Raw genomic sequence first — 21,911 nt, 5'->3', positions numbered from 1 at the left:
AAGCCAAGTGGAGTGTGAGAAAGGGGAGCCCAAGGAAGTGGGGACTGGGCCAGGGGGCCCCATGGAGACAGGAAGGAGTGGTGCGAGGGGCTGTTCTCAGGCTGCCCTTTAATGGACTAAGATTCAATAATGCTACAACCCCAAATGACACATCAACATGGAGGCTGGGAGACAGTGCTGCCGGGTGGGGGCCCCAGCGCCACGTGGGTGAGCCCAGCAGGCCTCTCCTTCCAGGAAAGCCCACCCCCTCCCCAGCGCCCCCAGCACAGGGTGCAGCAAGGGGGAGGTGGGGCACAAGAATCTGGGCACATGGAAGCCCAGGCAGGGGGCCGAGGGCTAGCATCAGCCAGCAGCCAGGCCCCTACAAGTGGGCCACAGGCAACACCTCTGGGAGTGCTGCTGGAGCAGATGGGAGGCCCAGGAGTCCGAGGGTGGGGGGCGGGGCAGGGTGGGAGGTGTGCAGACCATCCTGGAGGCCGAGGGTGCCCTCACATGTTGGTGCTCATCCGGGACTGGCTGTTGGCCGGCGTCAGCTCTCCTTGGCTCCCTTCCCGGGGAGGGGACTGCAGTGGAGACAGCCACTTAGCCCAGAGGGGCACGTGTGCCCATCCCATCCCTCCAACCCCAGGGCCCCCCTGCCCGCACCTTGACGTGGATCTGGTTGCGTAGCACAGCCGCCCGCAGGATCATGGCTTTGGCACGGCGCTGGAACTCCTTGCCCATCAGCAGAGACTTCTCGAAGGTGGTGCTGCGCTGATCCACGTCCCGGGCATATAGGATCTGTGGAGGTGCAGGGCTCAGTGGGGCCCAGAGTCTCCCTCCCACACCCCACAGCCCTGAGGCCGGCCACCTTGCTGTGGGAGTCGATGCGGGCGTTGATGAGCCCCTCCAGGATGAGCTGCGTCAGCTCATCCTCCAGCGCCGCCACTGTGGTGTTGAAGGCTGTGGCCATCTTGCGCATGTCAGCTGACACATAGGGGCTGAAATACTGCAAAGCGAAGGGGACATGAGCTACCCGCAGGCACATGCATAGCACCCTGCCTCGGCCTCAGCCTCTGCGCCTGCGTTTACCTGGATGAGGGCCCGGTTGCGAATCTGTGTGTACAGGGTCCTGACGTGGGGGGCCAGGTACATGTCTAGGAGCAGGTTGTCCTGGCGAGGAGAGCCAGTCAGGGACAGCTGCCCCAGGCCTTCCGCACTCGCCCACCTCCAAGCCAGGCCAGGCCCCTCACCTTCATCTCGTCCAGCATCTTCAGGCACGAGGCATACTTGGACTCATAGAATTTGAAGATAATGTCCCGAACCTGTGGCTCCAGCTCCAAGAACAACTTGAAGGAGCTGCAGATGCCAGACTCCTCAGAGCCGGCCCTGCCTGCCCACCCGCCTGAAGGTGGCTGGGGGCACAGGAGCAGGGCTGCAGTGCCCAGTACCCCACCTTCCACCCACCTGCTGGAGATGACATTGCGCTGCAGCTCCTGCCGGTCAAAGGTGGCCAAGGCGCACAGGCCACCGTACACGGCCACGTTGCTGGGGGAGAGCAGCTGAGGAGCAAGAAGGGAGATGGGTCAGAGTCCTGGGGTCACTGGCAGTCAGTACAGAAGTCTGGGCTGGGTCCACCCTACCTCACCCACCGCCCACTCAGAATGCCTAGGACCCCATGGGGGTGACCGCCCAACAGAAAGCCCAACTCTCGAGCCCTCACCCTGCTTCCCAAGCCCCAGTGAAGTTCTCCTCCCCAGAGACCCTCATGCCCCTCACCTCGGGGAAGTCGCAGTGATCGAAGGAAGCCAGCAGGAAGCACTTGGCAGCCTGCTTGTACTTGCGTGCGGCCAACTCAGCCAGGCCTGGAGGGGGGACAGAGGGAAAAAGGATGAAGCCCGGCATCCAGAGGAAGCTGCCAGGGCCCTGTGGGGGCCATCAACGGGCGCGCACCTGCGACAAACGCTGGCAAGTGAGAAGTAACCTTGCCAGTGAGCACCGGCAGCACGCTCCGTGAGCCAGGCGCCCAGGGAGGCTGAGCAGCTGCTATTCCTACTGCAAAGGGCACCCGAGCTGTTCAGCTGACGGCGTAGGGGTGGGAGCAGGGGTAACCAGCCATGGCAGCAGCTGTCAGAAAGAAGGCACTGCCTCTACTCCCAACCACTGGTCACCACTCCCTAGCCTCCCCAAGGGGGACCTGAGCCGGGTAGGTGTCAGGTACAGCATAGGTGTGGGGCTTATGGGTTTCCCTGGCTGGGGTGAGGTCAGCTGGGGTGCCCTCCTGCCCCTGTGCCCCAGGGCCCTCACCTGCTGCACACTTGAGCTTGGTGAGGATGGCCTGAGTCTGGGTGTCACGCTCCCCACGCTGCTGCAGGAGAAGGTCGCACTTGTGAGCAACCCCCCGCCCTCCATACCTTCATCAGCCCCCAGGCACCCAGCCCCAGCCTAAGAGCAGCAGAGGCCGACTCCAGGAGGACAAGGCCCACCAGGGCCAGGAGTGGTCAGGGATCCTGGGGCAAGTTCCAAGGGGCACAGAGCCATCATTACCTCGGCAATCTCCGGGGTGGACTCCGCCTTGCTGACATAGCTCAGCACGTGAGACCAATTCTGCAAGTAGACGCTGACCTGGTGGGCAGGTGGAATGCACTCAGCCTGGGGCGCCCGCTCCTGGCCCACGGGCATTGCTGCCCTATGCCCCCCTCCCATGCCACCCACCCCAGGGCCCACCTTGATAACGTTGAGGCACATGTTAATGACGTGCTTGGCGCTGGTGCAGTAGTCCCGGGCCCGGGAGTAACACTTGAGGGCGTTGCTAAGGTCCCCACAGTCCAGATAGTGGTCACCCAGGTCGTCATGGCCACGCCTGTGGGTCCGGCCGCAAGTGGACACCGGTCGGTCCATGGGCCTGGCTGCCCAACCCTCCACCCCAAGGGTGCACCTGATCCTCCCTCTGATGGAGCCCGCCCCCCAGCCCCTGGGCACACCTGATGCTCTCCTTGATAGAATTGCCCTTGTAGTTCTTCAGATCTGTGTCCAGCTTCTCCAGCTTCAGCAAGGCCTTCTTCCGCGTGGCCTCCACCCAGGCTGTGTCCAAGGGTGGGGGCTCCACACCGCTCTCAGGGATGGCGTCGGGTGCATTCTGCAGCTCCCTAAGGGAGGACCTGGCCATTAGGGGCCCGTGTGCAGGGCGGGCAGCTGCCTCCCAGCAGCCCTCACCCCCATCGGGAGGGCGCCCAGTTGGCACAGGGGCAGTTGTGACAGCAGGAGCCCGCAGCCTGGCGGGAGAGCCCAGCGAGAAATAAGTCACACAGCCGTGCTGAGAAGCAAAAAGCACGTTGCCATCTCCACAGGGTCTGCTCGGTGTTGGAACTGCCCATGCATGCAAATGTGGAGGAAGCCTGAATTCTCAGCGAGGAGACTGAGAGTCTAGTCCGTTGGGCCGTTTCTGCCACTCCTGGCTTTTCAACAAGAAAGCCAGATCACTGTGTTATGGGGCCAGGCACTGCAGGAGCACAGGGAAGGCCCTTGCCCAGACTGGCCATACAGCACACGCAATCCCTGCCCCACCTCATTGAGCCCCGGCCTCACCTGGCAGCCTCCAGGAGTTTGCGGTGGATCTCCTCGTACATGTCCACGTTGAAGGTCCTCTGCACGAAGGACAGGGCCATCTTCAGGGCCTCCACCCGCAGCGGGGGGCAGTGGTCAGCAATGAACTGCAGTCGTTCGATGCGCATCAGGCCACTGTAGCTGGCCGCGTACTGCTCCAGATCCTGGGGGCGGGGGTGGATTGTGCAAGCTGGGACCCTAGACCTCAAGCCCCAGCCAGTGAGTCAGGAGTAGTGGCATGTGGGCACCAAATAAACCACTGTCCAGGGGCTGATGAAAGGCCACTCGGGATGGGCCAGTGCAAGGGCCTCTGGAGTAAATCTCTGCCCTGGGGGGTGAACAGCCAGAGCCACATGGGCAGCCAGTCACCAAGCTGAACAGTGAGGAGACAGTGCTTCCCAGGCTGGGTCCCAAGGAAGACCTGTCCTCGCAGTGAGACTCGACCTGCAGGGTGGCCTAGCACACAGGGCTCCTCCGTGTGGGGGAGAAGCAGGTACAGAGTCTGGAACCGACTAGCAACCCATTATAAGCGCGCAACTAGAAACCCTAAAAGTTTCTGAGTCAGAAAAAGATGCGGTGGGAGTGGGGAGCCTAGCCTGGACCTCCCAGCAGGACTGACAGACCCAAGCAGTCCCCGACGCCCCAGGAGTGCCCGCCGGGCTCCGTACCAGGGTGGGGTTCTCCACAACGTAGTTGACATCGGGCGCGTTCTGCGGGTCCTCCTGGGGGTCCACATCAATCTGCATTGGCTCCACGGCCCCCTGCAACACGGGCCAGCACCTTGGCACCTCGAGCAGGGGACGCCCAAGGAGGGCGAGTGACCCTCACTGTGCCCCAGCTCAGCTCTGCCCTCCATCTCCCGGGCGGGTGGGATCCTGTCCCCGGAGCCCCTCCCCACTGCCCGCCAAGTCCAGCGCCGCCACATGAGGGAGGGGGCTCCTAGCGAGACTGTTGGCTCAAGAGCAGAACGCTCAGCCCGACCGTGATGGCCCACCTGTGGGGCGGGAACCAGAGCCGAAAGACCACTACCCAGGGACCCCAGAGGGTCCCTACGTGCTCCCAGCCACCGTCCTGACGCAGCCTCCTCCGAGCCATAGGGAAAACATGGGCGGCCTCGACCCAGGCGCGGCTGAGCAGCCGGAGCCGCAGCGCCGGGCGAGTACCGCCGATGGACCGGGAGGCGGGAGGGGGCCGCCCGGGCGCCCTGCGCGGCCCGGCGGGCGTGCGGGCTGGTCCCGGCCCCTGTCCTGGAAGGTACCTCATAAAGCAGCGTACAGGCCGACAGGCTGGCGCTCAGGCTGAAGTCCCCGGCCGTGCCCGGCAGGAAGAGCTCTGACCTACCGCTGGGAGGGGCGCAGTGCACATCTGCCACTGACGACGCGGCCGCGCGGGGGGCCGGGCCACCCCGCATTCTGTCCTGACTCTCTGCACCCCCCGACCCTGACACAGAGCTGGCTGGCTGCTGAAGGAGAGAGAGCGTTAGCGCGCCGGGCCTGCCGGGCTGCCGGGGCCGACGGGCGGGACGCTGCGGCCGGAGCCCGGGCGCAGGGAGGACGCCGCGCGGGGGGGTGCGCACGGCCGGCCCCGCTCCGGCCCAGCGGCGGGAGCGCGGGGGGCCGCCGGCCGCGGCTCGTTACCTGCAAGTTAAACACCTGAACCGGCAGCGGCATCTTCGCCCACCCCGCCGCGGCGCGCCGTTCACTTCCGGGGCAGCGCAGCCGCCGCTTCCGGGTCGTGGCGTGGGCGGGGCGGCTCTTAAAGGGGCCGCGGCGCGCCTGGCCGGGCGGTGCCCGCGGGTCCCGCGGCCGCATGAGCCGCGCGAGGGGGGCGCTGTGCCGGGCCTGCCTCGCGCTGGCCGCGGCCCTGGCCGCGCTACTGCTGCTGCCACTGCCGCTACCCCGCGCGCCCGCGCCGGCCCCGACCCGGGCCCCGGCCCCCGGCCCCGGCCCCCGCCCACGCGCTCCCCCCGCCCGGCCCGCCACCGCCCCCCGCCTGCGGCCCGACGACGTCTTCATCGCGGTCAAGACCACCCGGAAGAACCACGGGCCGCGCCTGGGGCTGCTGCTGCGCACCTGGATCTCCCGGGCCCGACGGCAGGTGGGCCCCGTCCCGAGACCCCGCGGACCCCGGGACCCCCGCCCCCGGCACCCTCCCATGCCCCGAGATCCCAGCTCCCCGGATTCCTGACCTTGGGACCCCGGGCCCGGGACCTTCCCCATCCCTAGTCCCGGCACAGCCGCCCCCCGGACTCCGCCCTCAGGACTTCCACCGCCGGGATCCTCCACCCGGGACTCCTACCCCGGCATCCTTGCCTTGGGACCCCGCTCCCTCATCCGCAAACTGGCAACCCCGCCCTGGACCCCACCCAGGATCCCCACCCCAGGACCCCCTACCCACTGCTGTGTCCCTAGCATGGCAGTCAGGCCCCAGGCCTGAGTATGCAGGGACCCAGGACCCTCAGTGCCCACCCTTTCCTGTCCTTTTTCGGGCTCCAGGCTTGGGTGGGTTTTCCCAGCTGACACTGGGCTGAGACCACAGAAACTCCTCCACCAAGAGCAAGCCTGGCCCCAGCAGCACTGGGGATGCTGAGGGTACTAGAAGACTGTCACTGGGACACCGCCCTCCCTCCTCCTGGACCCCATCCCGTCCAAGCCCACCCTCGCCTCTCCAGCTTCACCCTTGCTCACAGGGCCAAGGCCCTGCCAGGCCCAGAGTCCCTGGGAGGTGCCTCTTGAAACCTCACAGGTTATTTCTCTATAGACGTTCATCTTTACCGACGGGGATGACCCTGAGCTACAGCTCCAGGAAGGTGAGTGCCCTCCCCAGCCCAGCCCTGCTGGCATGTCCGAGGGCCTCCTTCTCAGCTATCCCTTGGTTCAGTGCCACATGGACCCCTGCTGTGTACAAAGGCCCGGGGTGGGGGGGGTGTTAAGGCACCTGCCCAGAGTTACACAGCTGGTAGAGGACAGAGCCTGGAGTCCAGGGCCCCACCCTACCAGCCATGCTCTGCCTCCCTCAGCCACTGGCTGACTTCCCAGGGCCTCTGGCTGGAGTTATGTCCCCTGAAGATGGGCCAGCAGGGAACCATCCTTTCCAGTCCTGCCCAGAGCAGTGTGGTCCTGCCCCAGTCCTATTTCCTGGTGGGTTTTCTCCCATGAGATTCCAAGTGGTTGTCATCTGCCCGGACCTCGGAGGGCAGCAACAGGATCAGCTGAAGGAGGTCAAGACAGAGCTGTGATTGGGTCCGACTTCCGGGCCTTGAACAGGACAGGCCCTGTGCCGACCAGCCAGCCGCATTTTGCCCGACTTCAGTGGGGTGGGCTGGCAGCGGGCCTCACCCCAGCCCTCATGCTTCCGTCTCTCCAACGGACAGGCAGCCACGTCGTCAACACCAACTGCTCAGCCGTGCACACACGCCAGGCTCTGTGCTGCAAGATGTCAGTGGAATACGACAAGTTCATTGAGTCTGGACGCAAGTATGTGGTGGCCACACCCGTGCCCCCTGGAGACCCCAGAGCTGAGTGAGAGTCCAGGCCCCCACCTGGGCCAGGGGCTCCCCCACCCCCACCCCCTGGGCCCGGCTCGCTCCAGAGACTGCACGTTCCCAGGTGGTTCTGCCACGTGGACGATGACAACTACGTAAACCCCGAAGGCCTGCTGCAGCTGCTGTCCACCTTCTCACCCAGCCAGGACGTCTACCTGGGGCGGCCCAGCCTGGACCACCCCATCGAGGCCACAGAGAGGGTCCAAGGAGGTGGAACCGTGAGTGCTGGGGCCGGGGAGGGGCAGCTGAGACCATGGAGACCCCAGCAGGGAAGGGCTGGGACAGGTGCCCGATCCACCCAGATGCAGTGTTTCAGGAACTGGGGTAAGTGAGCTGGGGCTGCGGGAGGGGCTGGGGCCACAGGCAACTGGGCTGTGGAAGCCCCGGTGCCCTTGTGCCCTGGGAAGCTTCTGCCAATCGACCAGGGAGTCATTAAGGAGCAGCTTAAGGACGACCCTTGGAGTGCCCAGATGAAGAGTTGGGGTAAGGAGACCTGATTGGTGGTTCCCTTCCCTTCAGGTGACCACGGTCAAATTCTGGTTTGCTACCGGAGGGGCCGGGTTCTGCTTGAGCAGAGGCCTTGCACTCAAGATGAGCCCATGGGCCAGGTGAGTGGAGGCCAGGCAGGCGCTGGCTGCCGCAAGTGGAGCTGCCCAGGGCTCGGGAGGCGCTGACCTGTCCCCCCTCCGCTCCCCAGCCTGGGCAGTTTCATGAGCACAGCCGAGCGGGTTCGGCTGCCGGACGACTGCACGGTGGGCTACATTGTGGAGGGGCTGCTGGGCGCCCGCCTGCTGCACAGCTCGCTGTTCCACTCCCACCTGGAGAGCCTGCAGAGGCTGCCGCCCGACACCCTGCTCCAGCAGGTAGGCGCGCTGGGCCCCTGTTGCCTCCGCAGGTGTCCCTGCCTCGGGCCCCTGCCTGCACTTGGCTCCCCAGCACGCAGATGGGCTCCCGGCTGAACAAGGGCTCAGGGCGGGGGTGGGTTCCAGCGCTGCGGCAAAGTTGCCGTGGACCCTGGACCCTGGCTGCTGTGACCCAGGGTCCTGCCTGTAGGGGGCTCCCAGGCTCACGTGGGGGCTCTTTTGTAAAGAACAGCTGCTGCGCCTTCCCAGGCGGGCGGGCCCAGGGCACCAGGGCCATGGGCAGTGGTTCAGGGGCGACAGGAGTTACAGACCTGGCCCAGGGAGGGGGGATCAGCTTTGGGCAGGGGATGGGGGACCTCTCGCCCCTACACTTGCGCCAGCCACCTCCCTGAGGTGTCTTCTGTGCTGGCCACGCCTCTCATTCCCCATCACTCTTCAGTGCTGTTCCTGAGCCTGCCCTGAGAGCGCTGAGTGGGGGGCGCTAGGGAACCAGGAGGCCGAGTGGCATCTCCTGTGAAGGACGGGATGGGAGGCACTGGCCCAGAGAGTGACTCTCCCTCCTCCTCTCTCCCAGGTCACCTTGAGCTACGGGGGTCCTGAGAACCCACATAATGTGGTGAACGTGGCCGGAGGCTTCAGCCTGCAGCAGGACCCCACGCGGTGAGCCGGCAGTGGGGAGGAGTGCTGGGGCCAGCCCACCCGTCTTGCAGCCTGACTCCCACTTCCCTCCCAGGTTTAAGTCTGTCCACTGCCTTCTTTACCCGGACACGGACTGGTGTCCTGTGCAGAAGCAGAGTGACCTCGCCTCTCGGTGAACCTCGACATCCGACCCAAATATGCCTCTGGCTCTGCCCCAGGTGCAAGTGGGTGCCGCCTGCCTGAGGGAGCAGGAACAGTGCTTTCCCCTCCTGGGCTCCAGGTGGCCACGGCCATGGCCTCATCCAGGGAGATAAGGGCGCCCAGCAAATGCTCCAACTGGCTTGGAGGCCTCCCCACAGCCCCGGGCAGGCCCGGGTGACCTGGCACTGTGGGAGAGGAGGACAGCACTGTGTGCCTGCCCAGGGGCCCAGCCCCAGCTCTCACAGGAAAGGTCTCACCCTAGGGTCTGGGGGCCTGGGAGGGGGCTGACATCTGACTCCCAGGGCTCCGTCCTGCTCCCCTCACCTGTTGGAGAGGGGCCTCCAGGCCAGGGTCGTGTGTGAGATGCTGCAGCTTAGCAAAGGTGACTGCAGATGCTTCACTCTCCGTTCTCTTGGGAAGCCGCCCTCCCCACACCAGGCTTTGGAGCCCAGACAGGGCCTCTCTGTTTCCGAGGGGAGCCGCACTCAAGGATGCAGGCCCTCTGGCTGGCTGTGCTCTTGGGCACAGCTTACTGCTAGCCAGGGCATCTCCATTCAGAGGCCACCTTCTTGGGGGCCATCGGCCAAGGGGTTCTTACTGAGGGAACTTGAAGAACTTTTCTCCACTCTGACTCATTGCTCAGTACTTGTCCTCCCTTCCTCCACCCTGGGCCCCAAGTCCATGAAACAGCAGGAGCCTTTTGTGTGGGGCCCTCTCTGCAGTGAGGCATCCCCATCCCACCAGCTGACCCACCTTGACCTTGACGGTGCCTTTCCATGGGAGGAGGAAACAGAACAAGGGGAGCCAGCGCCTGCCTTCTGGTCTCTCGCTCTGCTATTGCAACGAGTGAATAAAGCCTTGATTGTTACTCTCTGTCGGTCATTGTCTTAATTAACCAGTGGCACCTGGCAGCTCAGCTCCCGATAGGGCCACACAGCATCCAGCTCCTCCCCCTGAAGGCTCTGCCCCAGACCAGCTCCACGCCAGGCAGATCTGCGTTCCTTACGGCAGTGCCAGCGCAGCCAAGCCTTAAGCTGCCCACTGGGCTCTTCAGTGTGAGTTGAAGAGTATGTGTGTGTGGGGGGGACCTGCAGGGAATGATGGAAACATGACAGACCTTGCCCCAGGAGGCAGACTGCCTGAGTGTCATGCTTGCTTTTTCAGCACACTGTGGAACTAGCGTGTGTGCGTGCATGTGTGGGTGAGCACATGTGTGCGTGCATGTATGTGGGAGTTGTTGTGTAAACGTATGCATGTGGGTACGAACATGTGTGGCTGTGTACGTGTGGGCAGGGGTGTGTGTGTGTGTGTGTGTGTGTGTGTGTGTGTGTGTGTGTGTGTGTGTGTGTGTGTGTAGGGCAGGCCAGCAATACCCAGTAAGCAGGTTGGAGTCAGCATGGGCTGAGTGGTCAGACCGAGGTCCCTTGGAGAGGGGTTTATGGCAGGTCACCGGGAACTGTCCATGCTCAGCAGTCACCTCCCCTCACATTCCCAGATGTGAATTTGTAACAGCCCCCGAGACCTAGACACACACTGAGCCTCCCAGACCGCAGCCCACTGGGGCATCCACACAGCACAGACCCAGGACAGCATCAGTTGGACCAAATGGCCCCTCCCCCAGCTGGAGCCGCCTCAGGTCTGGATCGCCAGCCTCAACCACCTCGGAGGCACAGAGTCCTCCCTCACCAGGTCCAGAGGAATAGTCACCCCCATCCCCCCAGCACCCTCTAAGGGGAGGTGGGACTGGCTAGCACCCTGAGGCTGCCTGAGTGGGCATTTATTGTTCAGAGAGAAAAAAGCCTGGAAGGAAACACACCAAAATGTTTATGTGATTGTCCCTGAAAAGTGCAAAAATTGGTAAAAATGTTTTTTTTTCTTCCCACTTTTTGTTATTTTACAAACAAAATATGTCGTATAGTAGACATATAATAGATGTATAATCAAAGTTAAAATTTTGTTAATTAAGGTTCAAAATTAAATTGTGTGTACTTGGCCCTCCACCTAACATTTTTTTGGACAACTATTTACTCAGCATCAGTCCATCCCATGTCATTGCATGCCAGGCACTGAGCAAGCACAGAGGAATGGTGACCTGCAAAATGGACCAGCTCCCCAGGGCTGGGGAGAGTTGGGGTGTATGGGGCATAACCACTGATGGGTATGGGCTTATTTTGAGGGGATGAAAAGTCAATCCTCGTTATTTGCAGATTCTGTGTTTCCAAATTCACACACATGATAAAACTTATTTGTAACCCCAAAATCAACACCTACTTTCCTGGTCATTCTCAGACACGCAAACAACGGTGAAAAAAATTTGAGTTGCCAGACGTGCCCATCCCCAGCTGAGGCTTAACTAGGTGAGGCTTGGCCCCAGAGACTCCGAGAACATGGAAACAGTAGGGGGCAGTGCAGAGTAAAGCAAGAAAGCCAATGGGAATTAACATCATTCTGGAATTAGATTATGGTGATGGTTACACAATTCTGTGAATGTAATAAAAAAAACTAGTGAATTATACACTTCAAAACTGTACATTTTTTGATGTGTGAGTGATGTCTCAATAAAGATGTTATTTTAAAAGTAGCCAAGATGAAATTAAAAATTGAAATAGCCCTATATTTATTACATAATTTGAATTGAACAAAAACATTCCCATAAAGAAATCTCCAGGATCAGATGGTTTCATTGGTGAATTCTATCAAACATGTAGGGAAGGAATAACATCAATCTTACACACAGTCTTCCAGAAAATAGATGAGGACATTTCCCAATTCGTTTTATGAGGCCAGCATTACTCTGGTACCAAAGTCAGACAAACACATTACCAAAAAAACTGACCAGCTGAATCTAAACTTTACATGGAAATGCTAAACACATAGAATATAAAAAGCAACCTTGAAAAAGAACAAAGTTGAAGGACTTACACAGCCTGACTTCAAGACCTACTATGAAGTGCCAAAAAATTAATCTGTAGGGACTTCCCTAGTGTGCAGTGGTTAAGAACCCGCCTGCCAGTGCAGGGGACACGGATTCGAGCCCTGGTCCAGGGAAATCCCACGTGCCACGAAGCAACAAAGCCCATGCGCCGAAACTACTGAGCCTGCGCTCTAGAGCCCAAGAGCCACAACTACTGAGCCCTTGTGCCACAACTACTGAAGCCCACGCGCCTAGAGCCCCTGCTCCGCAGCAAGAGAAGCCAGTGCAAGGAGAAGCCTGCACATCACAACAAAGAGTAGTCCCCGCTTGCCACAACTAGAGAAAGCCCGTGTGCAGCAACGAAGACCCAAGGCAGCCAAAAATATTTTTAAATATTAAAAAATATATATATATTAATCTGTCGATCTAAGAAAGAAATGGAAATTTTTATTTGAGCCAAATTTGAGGATTATAACCCAGGAAGAGCATCTCAGAAATCTCTGAGAACTGTTTCACCCATTAGAAGTCAAGGCACAGTTATGTAAGTTTTTTGAGACAGAAGGCTGCACATCAAATGACATATTATAGACAATTTACATGATCCAAATCTAAGTGTCATCCTGGTGGGTCACATGACCCCATACAAGATGAGGAAGAAATGCTATCCCTGGGCTTCCCTGGTGGCACAGTGGTTAAGAATCCGCCTGCCAATGCAGGGGACACAGGTTCGAGCCCTGGTCCGGGAAGATCCCAAATGCCACTGAGCAACTAAGCCTGTGAGCCACAACTACTGAGCCTGCACTCTAGAGCTCATAAACCACAACTACTGAAGCCCACGCGCCTGGAGTCCATGCTCCGCGACAAGAGAAGCCACTGCAATGAGAAGCCTGCACATTGCAATGAATAGTAACCCCCACTCGCCACAACTAGAGAAAGCCCGCGTGCAGTAACGAAGACCCAACACAGCCAAAAATAAATAAATTAAATTAAATTAATTTTAAAAAACATTAAAAAAAAAGAGAAATACTATCCCTTAAGGAGTTGTCTTGTTGATGCTGGGAGAATGTTGGTCTTTACAGTTGAGCAGGTATTCCTGCTGATGGGGGAGGTTTGGTTGATGCCTAATGCAGATACACGATGCACAGTGAGGGGAGAAGGGAGGTCAAAGAGCAGAGAAGATTTTTTGTTTGAATATCTCTTGTCTTGCCATAAAAATATGACTTTCATTTCACAAAACTACAGTATGGAGACTGTGACGCTGGCACTGGGACCAACAGATGGATCCGTGGGACACACAGCAGAGCCCAGCCACAGATACGCGCTTCTACTATCATAGAGTTCCCAACAGAGTCACCAGAGCAATTCAAGGGGGGAAAGTCTTTTCAACAAATGATGCCAGAATTAGTTTACTAATTAATTTTTTATACTTAAAAAAAAAAATGAAGCCAACCTGGAGAATGTATGTCAGGATGCGCCAGGCTGTGCTGCAGAAACCACTAAGCCCTGGAAGTGTATTTGTTCACATCACACTGTGACATGCATGGATGGTGAGTCAAGAACTCAGGCTGCTTATATCCTTGGGGCCCAGCATCCTTGGATCGTCTAGGTGAAATGGAGGAGAAAGCGGGATGAAGGCATACTAGATACACACCATCTGAGCCCAGTAGGGATGTTAATTTCCCATATGTCACTGGCTTGAAGAAGTCACATGGCCACCATAACAGCCAGGGAAGCTGGAACCGGTAAAGAGTGCTGTGGCATTGATGTTACTGAAAGCAAATTCATGTGCCCGATGAGTGAGGCCAAACATACCGAAACATCGGAGTTTGGAGCAGAGAAAGGTTGATTGCAGGGTCAAGCAAGGAGAACAAGAAAGGGTTACTCATGCTCAAAAACACCTGAACTCCCGGATGGTTTTCCAGGAGAAGATTTTAATAGGTGAAATTTGGGGTGAAGGCTGCAGGGTGTGACTTTCTTCTGATTGGTTGGTGGTGAGGTAGCAGGGCAGTATTCCAGGAATCTTGGCTCAGCCTGAGGTTACAATCCTCTACCTCGGTGGGGGCCTTAGTTCCCGCAGAAGAGCTCAAAGATATTGTTACGTATATTCCTTGAGGAGGAACCAGGACCCTGCCCCAAGGCTGCACTATTGTTTCTTGACTGCTCCTCCTTTGTTTCTGCATTCCCTCCCTTCCCTGATTAGCAACTCTTTGAATCTGCCCTTTGGAACTCAGGGAAGGCCAAGGAAGCTGAATGAAACCTATTTCCTACAAACAAGAAACAGGGGACAGGGAAAGGATTTGTACTCGGGAAGGCCCTCAGGGTCCTGGCTCCGTCTCACCGAGTGGACAGAGGGAAAGATCCTGGGTCTCTGATGTTGCTGGTGCCACGTTCTCATCATGCATTTGTTATTAATGAGAGAAACATTTCAGCCAGTGTTAATCACCTTGTTTGCAGCTAGAAGCACTCCTAACTCATATGGAATGTGAAGCAAAGTCCATAAGTACAAATCGTTTTTGGAAGGAATAGTAAGGGGAAGAAAAATGAAATAAAAGAGGTGTTGGGCTGCACCCCACAGGCCTACAAGGCCTGTGCTTGCCCAGCTTCAAGATCAAAGAAAGAGCCCGGAGTCAGCAACAGAGACATCAGTGGTTTAATGGGTGGGGGAACTTACGTGTCCAAGACAACGTCCTAGAACGACACCGCACCGTGTGCAGCAGGGCGGCAAGCAGGACATGGCAGCAGCCTTCGCTCCCAGGCCGGTGTGTGTGTGGGGTGGTGATGGGACAGGGCAGGGAGATTGCCAGTTATAGGGGGAATTGACATCAGGTGGGCTCATTAGTTACCAGGGAAACCAGTAGAGAGGCACGCCCCTCACCACCCCTTTGGTAAGAATGATCTCTAGCTGGGGCCTAGCGCAAGTATGTAAGAAGGTCAGTCATGTGAGTAGGGTGTAAGTGAAGCAGGCACTGGTCCTGCGGGGGATGTACAGAGAGCAAGAGGACAGCCATCTTGAGTGTCCTGACCACACAGGAGGAATATAAAAAATAGAGGAGATATGGAAGGAAGGCCCCTCAGGTTGAGAGGGCGGCTCTGTTACCGAGTCCAAGCTCGAACTGCTCACTGCACGAAAAGCCAATAAATTGAGAGACGAGGTGTTGGGGCAAAGGAACAGCGACTATTCAGAAAGCCAGCAGATCAAGAAGATGGTGGACTAGTGTCCCAAAGAACCATCTTCCCCGAGTTAGAATTCAGGCTTCTTATACTAAAAGGGGAGGGGGGAAAGTTCTGGTTCTGCCAGACTCTGGAAGGGATGTGTTAATTTCTTCCTTCCTTCAGCCATTCACAGGTGGGCCTGGTTGGGATATTTCATGTCAGCTAAACAAAGGTATTTTAGCTTCATGCTCTTTACCTGGGAGGCAGGGTTCCCAGTGATGGGCCATTATGTGTAATTTAAGCTAATAGGCAACATCCCTTTAGTAATTACCTTGTCAGAATACAAGGCTCTTCCCTATTACAGCTCCTGGGTGCTGCACACAGTTATAAGGGAAAGTCATCATTCTTTTTTTATAAATTTATTTATTATTTTTGGCTGTGTTGGGTCTTCATTGCTGTGCGGGTTCTCTCTAGTTGCGGCGAGCGGGGGCTACTCTTCCTTGTGGTGCACGGATTTCTCATTGCGGTGGCTTCTCTTTGTTGCCGAGCACGGGCTCTAGGCACACGGGCCTCAGTAGTTGTGGCACGCAGGCTCAGTAGTTGTGGCACACGGGCTTAGTTGCTCCACGGCATGTGGGATCTTCCCGGACCAGGGATCGAACCCGTGTCCCCTGCACTGGCAGGCGGATTCTTAACCACTGCACCATCAGGGAAGTCCCGATTCCACACACTTAATCCCCAAAGACAACTTGGTCACATTTGCCACAATGGTAACAGATTCAAAGCAGGAATCAAAATGTGTACCTTCAGAGATCTGACTCCACCTGGCAGTGGAGGACAAGAGAATATGGGCAGTGTAAGAAGATAAGCAGTAGTTATGGCCATGTGACCATGTGACCAGTTGCAGAAAAGAGAACTATAATAATTTCATCCTCATTTTTACACAAATATATTTGTGTACATATTAACCGATTTTTTTCTCTTCTCTTCTCCCTCTCACTCACCGTCTATCATAATATGTGTTAATAGTGGTTATCTTTCTACATCAGCATATAAGTGGCAGGATATATAAGGGGGGTGCGACTCAGTTGGAAGAGGAATGAACATCACCCAGAGATGGATAAAGGGACTTTACGTCACCTTCTGGGGAGAGGGTAGCATGTATTTGGTTGTGTGTTGTTGGTTGAATTATGTCAGGCCGACTTTGCTATTGGCTTTACTTGGAAGTGAAGTTAGACGGACTGGGGTGGATTTGTATTGGTCAATGTAAATTGTGCAAGGCTGAACCTAGGGTTCCAGACTCCTTTCCCCGCACAGTTCCGAGTTGGTGTGGAACACAGGGGACATTTCGCCCAGGATTTGCAGCCGTGTTCTTTTTGCACCTGGAAGGGCGATGCAGTGATTAAAGTGGTGTCCTAGTGATGTCCGCTTCCATCCCATGATCAGAGTTAACATCACCAGTGATGGGACCGATCAAAATGGTGCCAGCTGATGGGATGCTGTGAGGACGTAGTGTCACTTCCATGGTGCTCAATACAGAGATGCACAGCCTGCATCTAATTACAAGGAAACACTGGGAAAGCTGAATTGAGGGACTTTCTACAAAATAACTGATCTATATTCTTCAAAAGTATCAAGGTCATAAGGGTCAAGGAAAGACTAAGGAGTGTTCCAGAGTGAGGGAGACAGAGAGACGGGACCTCCAAAGACAACATGTGACCCTGGACTGGACCCTTTGGCCATAAAGAACAGGAGTGGAAGTCTCAGCTATGCCAGACAAGCGGGTTGTAGAGACCTGTAGTTCACAGTTGGTACTGAGCACTGGGATTCTGTGTGAGAGGTGCCCTCACCACAAACACAAAACCAATGGGTATGAGGAAACTTGGGGGTGATGGATATGCTCATGACCTTGACTATGGTGATGGTTTCACAGGTGTTTGCATATGTCTAAACTCATCAAACTGTATACATTAAATATGCATAGTCATATATATCAATTAAACCTTGATATAGCTTTTTCTTTTTTTTTTTTTTAAAGAACATCATTGCGACAACTTATGAAAGTTGAATGGGAGCTAAGGATCACGTGGTAGGGACGCATGGTGTTACTCTTCTGACTCTGACAGTTGCGCTGTGTTGTGATGGTGTGTGTTATGTTGTGGTTGTGTTGCATGTATTGTGTGTTTTTGTGGTTGCGTAGGACAATGTCTTTATTCCAAGGAAACGGACACTAAGCTATTTAGGGGTGATGGAGTGTTAGTTTTGCAAATTACTCTCAAATCGTTCAGGGGAAAAGAATTCTTACTATCCTTGCAACTGTGAAACTTTTATTTCAAAATAAAAATTATCTTTGGCATTTGAAAATGTGCCTGGAGTGTAGTGATGGCCTTGGCTGAGTGAAGCAAGTGCTGCTGGGTTTTGATCTGGGTGAGGGTTGATGGAGGTAGGGAGATTTTTTAAGCTGTGGGTGTTTGGGAGAACACTCCCCAGAGGGACCTCTGTGTGGCCTTGGCCATCACCCAGGGGCATCAGGCCCAGGGCTTGCAGGGACCAGTTCCAGGCCACCTGTCCCCAGCCAGCCAGGAAGGGGCATGTTCCCCACCCCAGGGTTTATTTTTAGTTTCTTTTCCAAAACCCAGGATGGCGCTTCTGGCTGGCACATTTGGGTTGTGGGTGAGGACGGTGGCCCCTTCTAAGGAGACAGGTTTCTGCGAACAAGGAAGCAGAAGCTGCACTGAGGCCTGGCCCCGCCTAGTGCCCCCAGTCTTCCCTCCTCCAGCCAGCCCCCAAACCCCCATCACACACAAACCTGCCTGGCCACCCAGCCTGCCCCAGCCTGGGCCTATAAACCCCCCACGCCCTCGCCTCCTGTTGTACCGAGGCTGGGAGTTGGCACCATGCTGCTGAATTTCAGTGGCCTTCAGGCCCTGGTGACAGGGCAGGGAAAGATGGGTGTGAGCGAGGCAGGTGGGGGTGTGTGAGGGGCCAAGGTTAGAGAGCAAGGTGGCCAGACCCAGAGCCTCACAGGCCCATGCTGGGGCCTGCAAGTCCCTTTGTGCCTGAGCCAGCTGATCTGGGCCTGGACTGCTCCCTACCACCCAGCAGGCCCCATTGGGACACGATGCTAGCCTCTCCCTGGTCAATGCAAGAGCCCTCCTGCGAGGGAGGCCCTCAGAATCACTCTGGGCAGATGGGGGGATCCAGCCAAGGCCTCTTCCCTCGGCCCAGCAGGAAGGGGTTGCCCTCTGGGCCTCCTTTGGCCGGATCCTGGCTGGCCGGACCCCTGACCCCCAGGCCACCACCCTCCGGCCAGCACTGTCTCACCGCTCTTTCCTGAGCAGCAAATCTGCTGCCCCCACCCGCAGCCTTGGCCCAGACATATTGCACCATCTGGCTGCCCCGTGCACCCCTGCAGGGATCGGGTGGGACACCGTGAAGGCCCTGCACGCCTCAGGAGCCCGAGTGGTGGCTGTGAGCAGTACCATGCCGACCTGGTCAGCCTCTCCAAGGAGGTGAGGTGTGCAGCCCCATCATGGCCCAGGCCTGTGACCCTCCGGGATGCCTCACCAGCCTGCCAGGACGCTCCCTTTGGTCACTGGCCAATGTCTTCCCACAGGGCCCCGGGGTAGAGCCCGTGTGCGTGGACCTGGGTGACTGGGAGGTCATGGAGCGGGCACTGGGCAGCGTGGGCCCTGTGGACGTGCTGGTGAACAATGCCGCCGTGGCGCTGCTGCAGCTCTTCCTGCAGACCACCAAGGAGGCCTTCGACAGGTGAGGAGTAGGAGAGGAGGTGGTCTGGGGAGAGGGCTGCTGAGGAAGTGGACGGGCGTGGCCATGGTCTGTCTGACTGTCCCCTCTCCCCCCAGGTCCTTCAGTGTGAAACTGCGCTGTTCCAGGTGTCTCAGGTGAGCCAGTGGGAGGATGTGGCCCAGTGCAGACATGGCCCAAGCGGGGGTGCGGTGGGGTCAGGCTGCCCCCTCTCTTGGCTTCCAGATTGTGGCCCGGGGCATGATCAGCCACGCCACGGAGTGCCTGGCTCCAGCGAGAACGTCTCCAGCATGGCGGCCCATGTCACCCTTCCCAACCTAGCTGCCTACAGTGAGTCCCTCTGCCCAACCTTGAGCCCCCATTCCGTGCAGGAGCAGCTGGGCCTCATGCAAAGTGGGCTGAATCCTTAAGGGTCCTCGGTGCTGCCCTCTTCCCACAGGCTCCACCAAGGGTGAAATGACCATCCTGACCAAAGCCATGGCCATGGAGCTGGGGCCGCACAAGGTAGGCATGGGGGAGCTGTGGGTGCCAGGGGCCCCGGCCTGGGAAGGCACGAGGTAGGCGCAGCGTGGGGGTGAGGTGGGGGCTGGGGATGAAAACGGGGGTAGGGGGCGCCAGGGGGTGAGTAAGCAAGCTCAGTGGGGTCTGTGAGGGCTGGGTTCGTGCACCGCCTGAGACCGCCCCTCCGGCCCCTCGGCCCCAGATCCGGGTGAACTCGGTAAACCCCACGGTGGTGCTGACCGCCATGGGCCAGCAAGCCTTGTCTGACCCCGAGTTCGCCCGGAAGCTGAAGGAGCGCCACCCGCTGAGGCAGTTTGCAGGTCAGCTGGGCTTCGTGGAGTGGTGGGCGCAGCTGGGGCAGCCGGGCCCAGACAGCCGGGCCGAGCCGTGCTGACCCCGCCCGCCACCCGCCGCAGAGGTGGAAGACGTGGTCAACAGCATCCTCTTCCTGCTCAGCGACCGCAGCGCCCCCACCAGCGGCTCGGGAATCTTTGTGGATGCCGGGTACCTGGCCTCTTAAGAGCGCGGTGCTCTGGGCGGCCAGAGGGATGTTGCTCGGCCCCGCCCGGCCCCGCTTCCGCGCCCCACCGCCCCGCCCCCAGACCGCCAAGGCCACCAGCCCACCACACCCCTGGCCCCATCCACGCCCACGCCCTGACCCTCCCCGCATCTCCCACTGCCCGGCCTGCTGCCCCCGCCCCGCGGCTTGGCCCCACCTCCACGACACACCGCGGCTCCGCCCCACCAGCCCATCCCGCATCCACACCCACGTGCTAGGAGACCCGCCCCTGTCGTCCCCACCCACTGTGTCCTCAGCTGTGCTGGAGTGGATTTGCCTAATTAAATGGAGGCCATTTTCTTGCAGCTAGCCGTGCCAGGGCTCTGGCTGGGCACGCCGCGAGGCTGGGGAGGGGAGGATCAGGGACTGGGGGGCACCGGTTAACCTTCGAAGAAGTAAAGAGAGGGCAGATCCGAAGCCCTCCGGATTCCACCGCTGACCCTGCCCTTGAGCTGAAGGGCCGAGATTCCTTGCAAGAAGATTCCTCGCAAGAAGATTCCTCGTGTCCACGCCCTAACCGCAGCACCCAACCTTCTCTGGGCCGAGGGCAGAAGGCAGCCTGCAGCCACCTTTCCTCCCCTGAGGCTCTGGCTCCGCCCTTCAGCCCAGCATGCCCCCCCCCACCCGCCCCCACTACCGCCGGCCGGAGAGGGTAGAGGGTCTGAGGAGCTGCGGGGAGATGCTCTGGACCATAGGCTATCCCTAGGGAAGATGGGGCTGAGCGCTCAGCCCCCGGCATGAGGGGTGGGGTGCTGGACCATTATAGCTTATCCAACCCTGAGCAATCAGCTCCGCCTTAGGGCACACCTTCCCCCACAAGACCACCCATGAGAGGGCAGCCCCAGCTGGGGAAGGGTCCACAGCTGCTGCTCTACCTACTGTCCCTGGCCTGACTCCAGACACAACAGCCCTGCAGCTGGGGCAGATAGAGGGTTTTGCAGGCCCTGCTGGGATTCAGCTGTGCTTGCCTCCTGGGTCAGGTTCCACATGACCCATGCCTTCTGAGTGTGGGTGTGATGAGGCCTGAGGTGGTCAGTCAGCTGGACTGGTGCAGTGTCCAACTCTGGGCAAGGGGGCAAGGGATGAGGGGCTGGGGTGGGGCCCTCCAGGCAATGGTACCACTGGGCTGAGAGAGCGAAGGGCACGTTGCAGGGATGGGGAGTGCTGAGGGCACTTCTAGCCAGCCTCAGGGCCTCCCAGAGTAAGGTTTGTGCCAAAGCTGGCTTGGCTCAGTCCAGCTGGTCCACCGAGGATCACAGGGCAAGTGAAAGGATTTGGACACCATTCTGGGGGCCAGGTAAAGCCAGTGAAGGGACCTAAGCAGATGTGCCTTTCAGGAAGGACAGGCTGGGGGCTGTTCACCCCCTCCCCTTGGCTTCTGGCAGGCAGAGGGCAGGGTCCAAGGTTAGGAGCAGAAGGCAGGGTTTGCCCAGTGCCTAGAGGGTGTCGGCTGCACCACAGGGCCAGGTCTGGTAGGGAGGACTCACTTGGCTATCCTCCAGGGGCTTCTCAAACCTGTGCCTCCTGCTGTCCCCGGCCACCCTCTCCTCCAGACTGTCCACCTCTCTGGGCCTAAAGCCACAGTGACCCAGAGGCCCTGCTATCACCACTTCCTTACTCCTGTCCACAGAAGGTCCTCAAGGGCAATGTTTCTAGACTTTCCCACCATGACCCACAGAACAAAGTAGCTTTTACAGGAGGAGCCAATGCACACGTGGACACATGAGCACACATATATCTCTGACCCTAAAGCTGCAGGAAGCAATGCTTGCCCTTGCTGGCCACTGGGTACCCCATGACACCAAGCCTATCCCTTCCCATCCTATCCAAGTTTTTAAAGTCCTGGTGGCCTTCTGTGGGTTGGTCGGGTGAGTCAGCGTTTCAACTCCCTTTGAGGCTAAAGCGCACCTTTGTTAGTCTTGGCCTCTTCTTCAGGCTTATTGGGTTGTCCAAACCCTTTCCCTCTAAGCACAAGTGAGCCTGCGTGAGCTACTCCCAGGTCTGGGTGAGGGGAGCATGTGATCCTTTTTGCCAAACTTTTCTTCTCAGAAACAAAAGAAAAAAATGTTAGCCCTGAGATGTCTTTCACGTACAGCTACGTATAATTACGTATTAATTACCACGTATTAATTTCACGTATTAATTACCACATCTGTTTTTTTGTAATAATCATCTTGGCAGGGG

General features: G+C 58.1%; 3 protein-coding genes across 17 annotated transcripts; 2 read left to right on the top strand and 1 right to left on the bottom strand.

Annotated features, from left to right (window-relative positions):
- Nucleotides 1-89: 89 nt before the first annotated feature.
- On the bottom strand, nt 90-5,338 carry GPS1 (G protein pathway suppressor 1). Of its 12 annotated transcripts, none has more exons than XM_036836237.1 (15): nt 5,223-5,296; nt 4,844-5,047; nt 4,254-4,346; nt 3,568-3,749; nt 2,964-3,128; nt 2,707-2,842; nt 2,527-2,604; nt 2,287-2,347; nt 1,759-1,844; nt 1,447-1,541; nt 1,233-1,338; nt 1,072-1,152; nt 851-988; nt 646-780; nt 325-563 (listed from the first exon to the last, which is right to left on the bottom strand). In XM_036836237.1, exons 1-15 carry the CDS (start codon nt 5,253-5,255, stop codon nt 489-491), a joined length of 1,668 nt encoding a protein of 555 aa, XP_036692132.1. In that variant the 5' UTR covers nt 5,256-5,296; the 3' UTR covers nt 325-488. The 12 variants fall into 12 exon arrangements, with proteins under 12 accessions (XP_036692134.1, XP_036692135.1, XP_036692128.1 ...); XM_036836238.1 differs by having other exon boundaries at nt 344-563; nt 2,287-2,344; nt 5,223-5,298; XM_036836240.1 differs by lacking the exon at nt 4,844-5,047 and having other exon boundaries at nt 92-563; nt 5,223-5,338.
- A 7-nt stretch (nt 5,339-5,345) lies between these two features.
- RFNG (RFNG O-fucosylpeptide 3-beta-N-acetylglucosaminyltransferase) lies at nt 5,346-9,705 on the top strand. Of its 4 annotated transcripts, none has more exons than XR_005017745.1 (8): nt 5,346-5,682; nt 6,346-6,394; nt 6,959-7,061; nt 7,194-7,453; nt 7,649-7,737; nt 7,827-7,992; nt 8,567-8,652; nt 8,703-8,828. XR_005017745.1 is itself a non-coding variant. In XM_036836248.1 (8 exons), the coding sequence occupies exons 1-8, from the start codon at nt 5,395-5,397 to the stop codon at nt 8,872-8,874; spliced, it is 1,107 nt and encodes a 368-aa protein (XP_036692143.1). In that variant the 5' UTR covers nt 5,349-5,394; the 3' UTR covers nt 8,875-9,705. The 4 variants fall into 4 exon arrangements, 2 of the variants coding, with proteins under 2 accessions (XP_036692143.1, XP_036692144.1); XR_005017744.1 differs by having other exon boundaries at nt 5,347-5,682; nt 8,726-8,868; XM_036836248.1 differs by having other exon boundaries at nt 5,349-5,682; nt 7,194-7,347; nt 8,703-9,705.
- Nucleotides 9,706-17,796: 8,091 nt separating this feature from the next.
- LOC118886978 (carbonyl reductase [NADPH] 2-like) lies at nt 17,797-19,688 on the top strand. The gene is given in 11 exon segments (XM_036837434.1): nt 17,797-17,851; nt 18,315-18,380; nt 18,383-18,411; nt 18,516-18,670; nt 18,766-18,785; nt 18,788-18,804; nt 18,893-18,919; nt 18,922-18,997; nt 19,107-19,171; nt 19,371-19,488; nt 19,585-19,688. Coding segments are annotated over 11 exon segments (732 nt in total).
- The last annotated feature ends 2,223 nt before the right edge of the window (nt 19,689-21,911 follow it).

This window comes from Balaenoptera musculus, chromosome 20, assembly GCF_009873245.2.
Source record: "Balaenoptera musculus isolate JJ_BM4_2016_0621 chromosome 20, mBalMus1.pri.v3, whole genome shotgun sequence".
NCBI lineage: Eukaryota > Metazoa > Chordata > Mammalia > Artiodactyla > Balaenopteridae > Balaenoptera > Balaenoptera musculus.
Note: the sequence above shows the minus strand (reverse complement) of the source record. Positions and strands in the feature narration are given on the sequence as shown.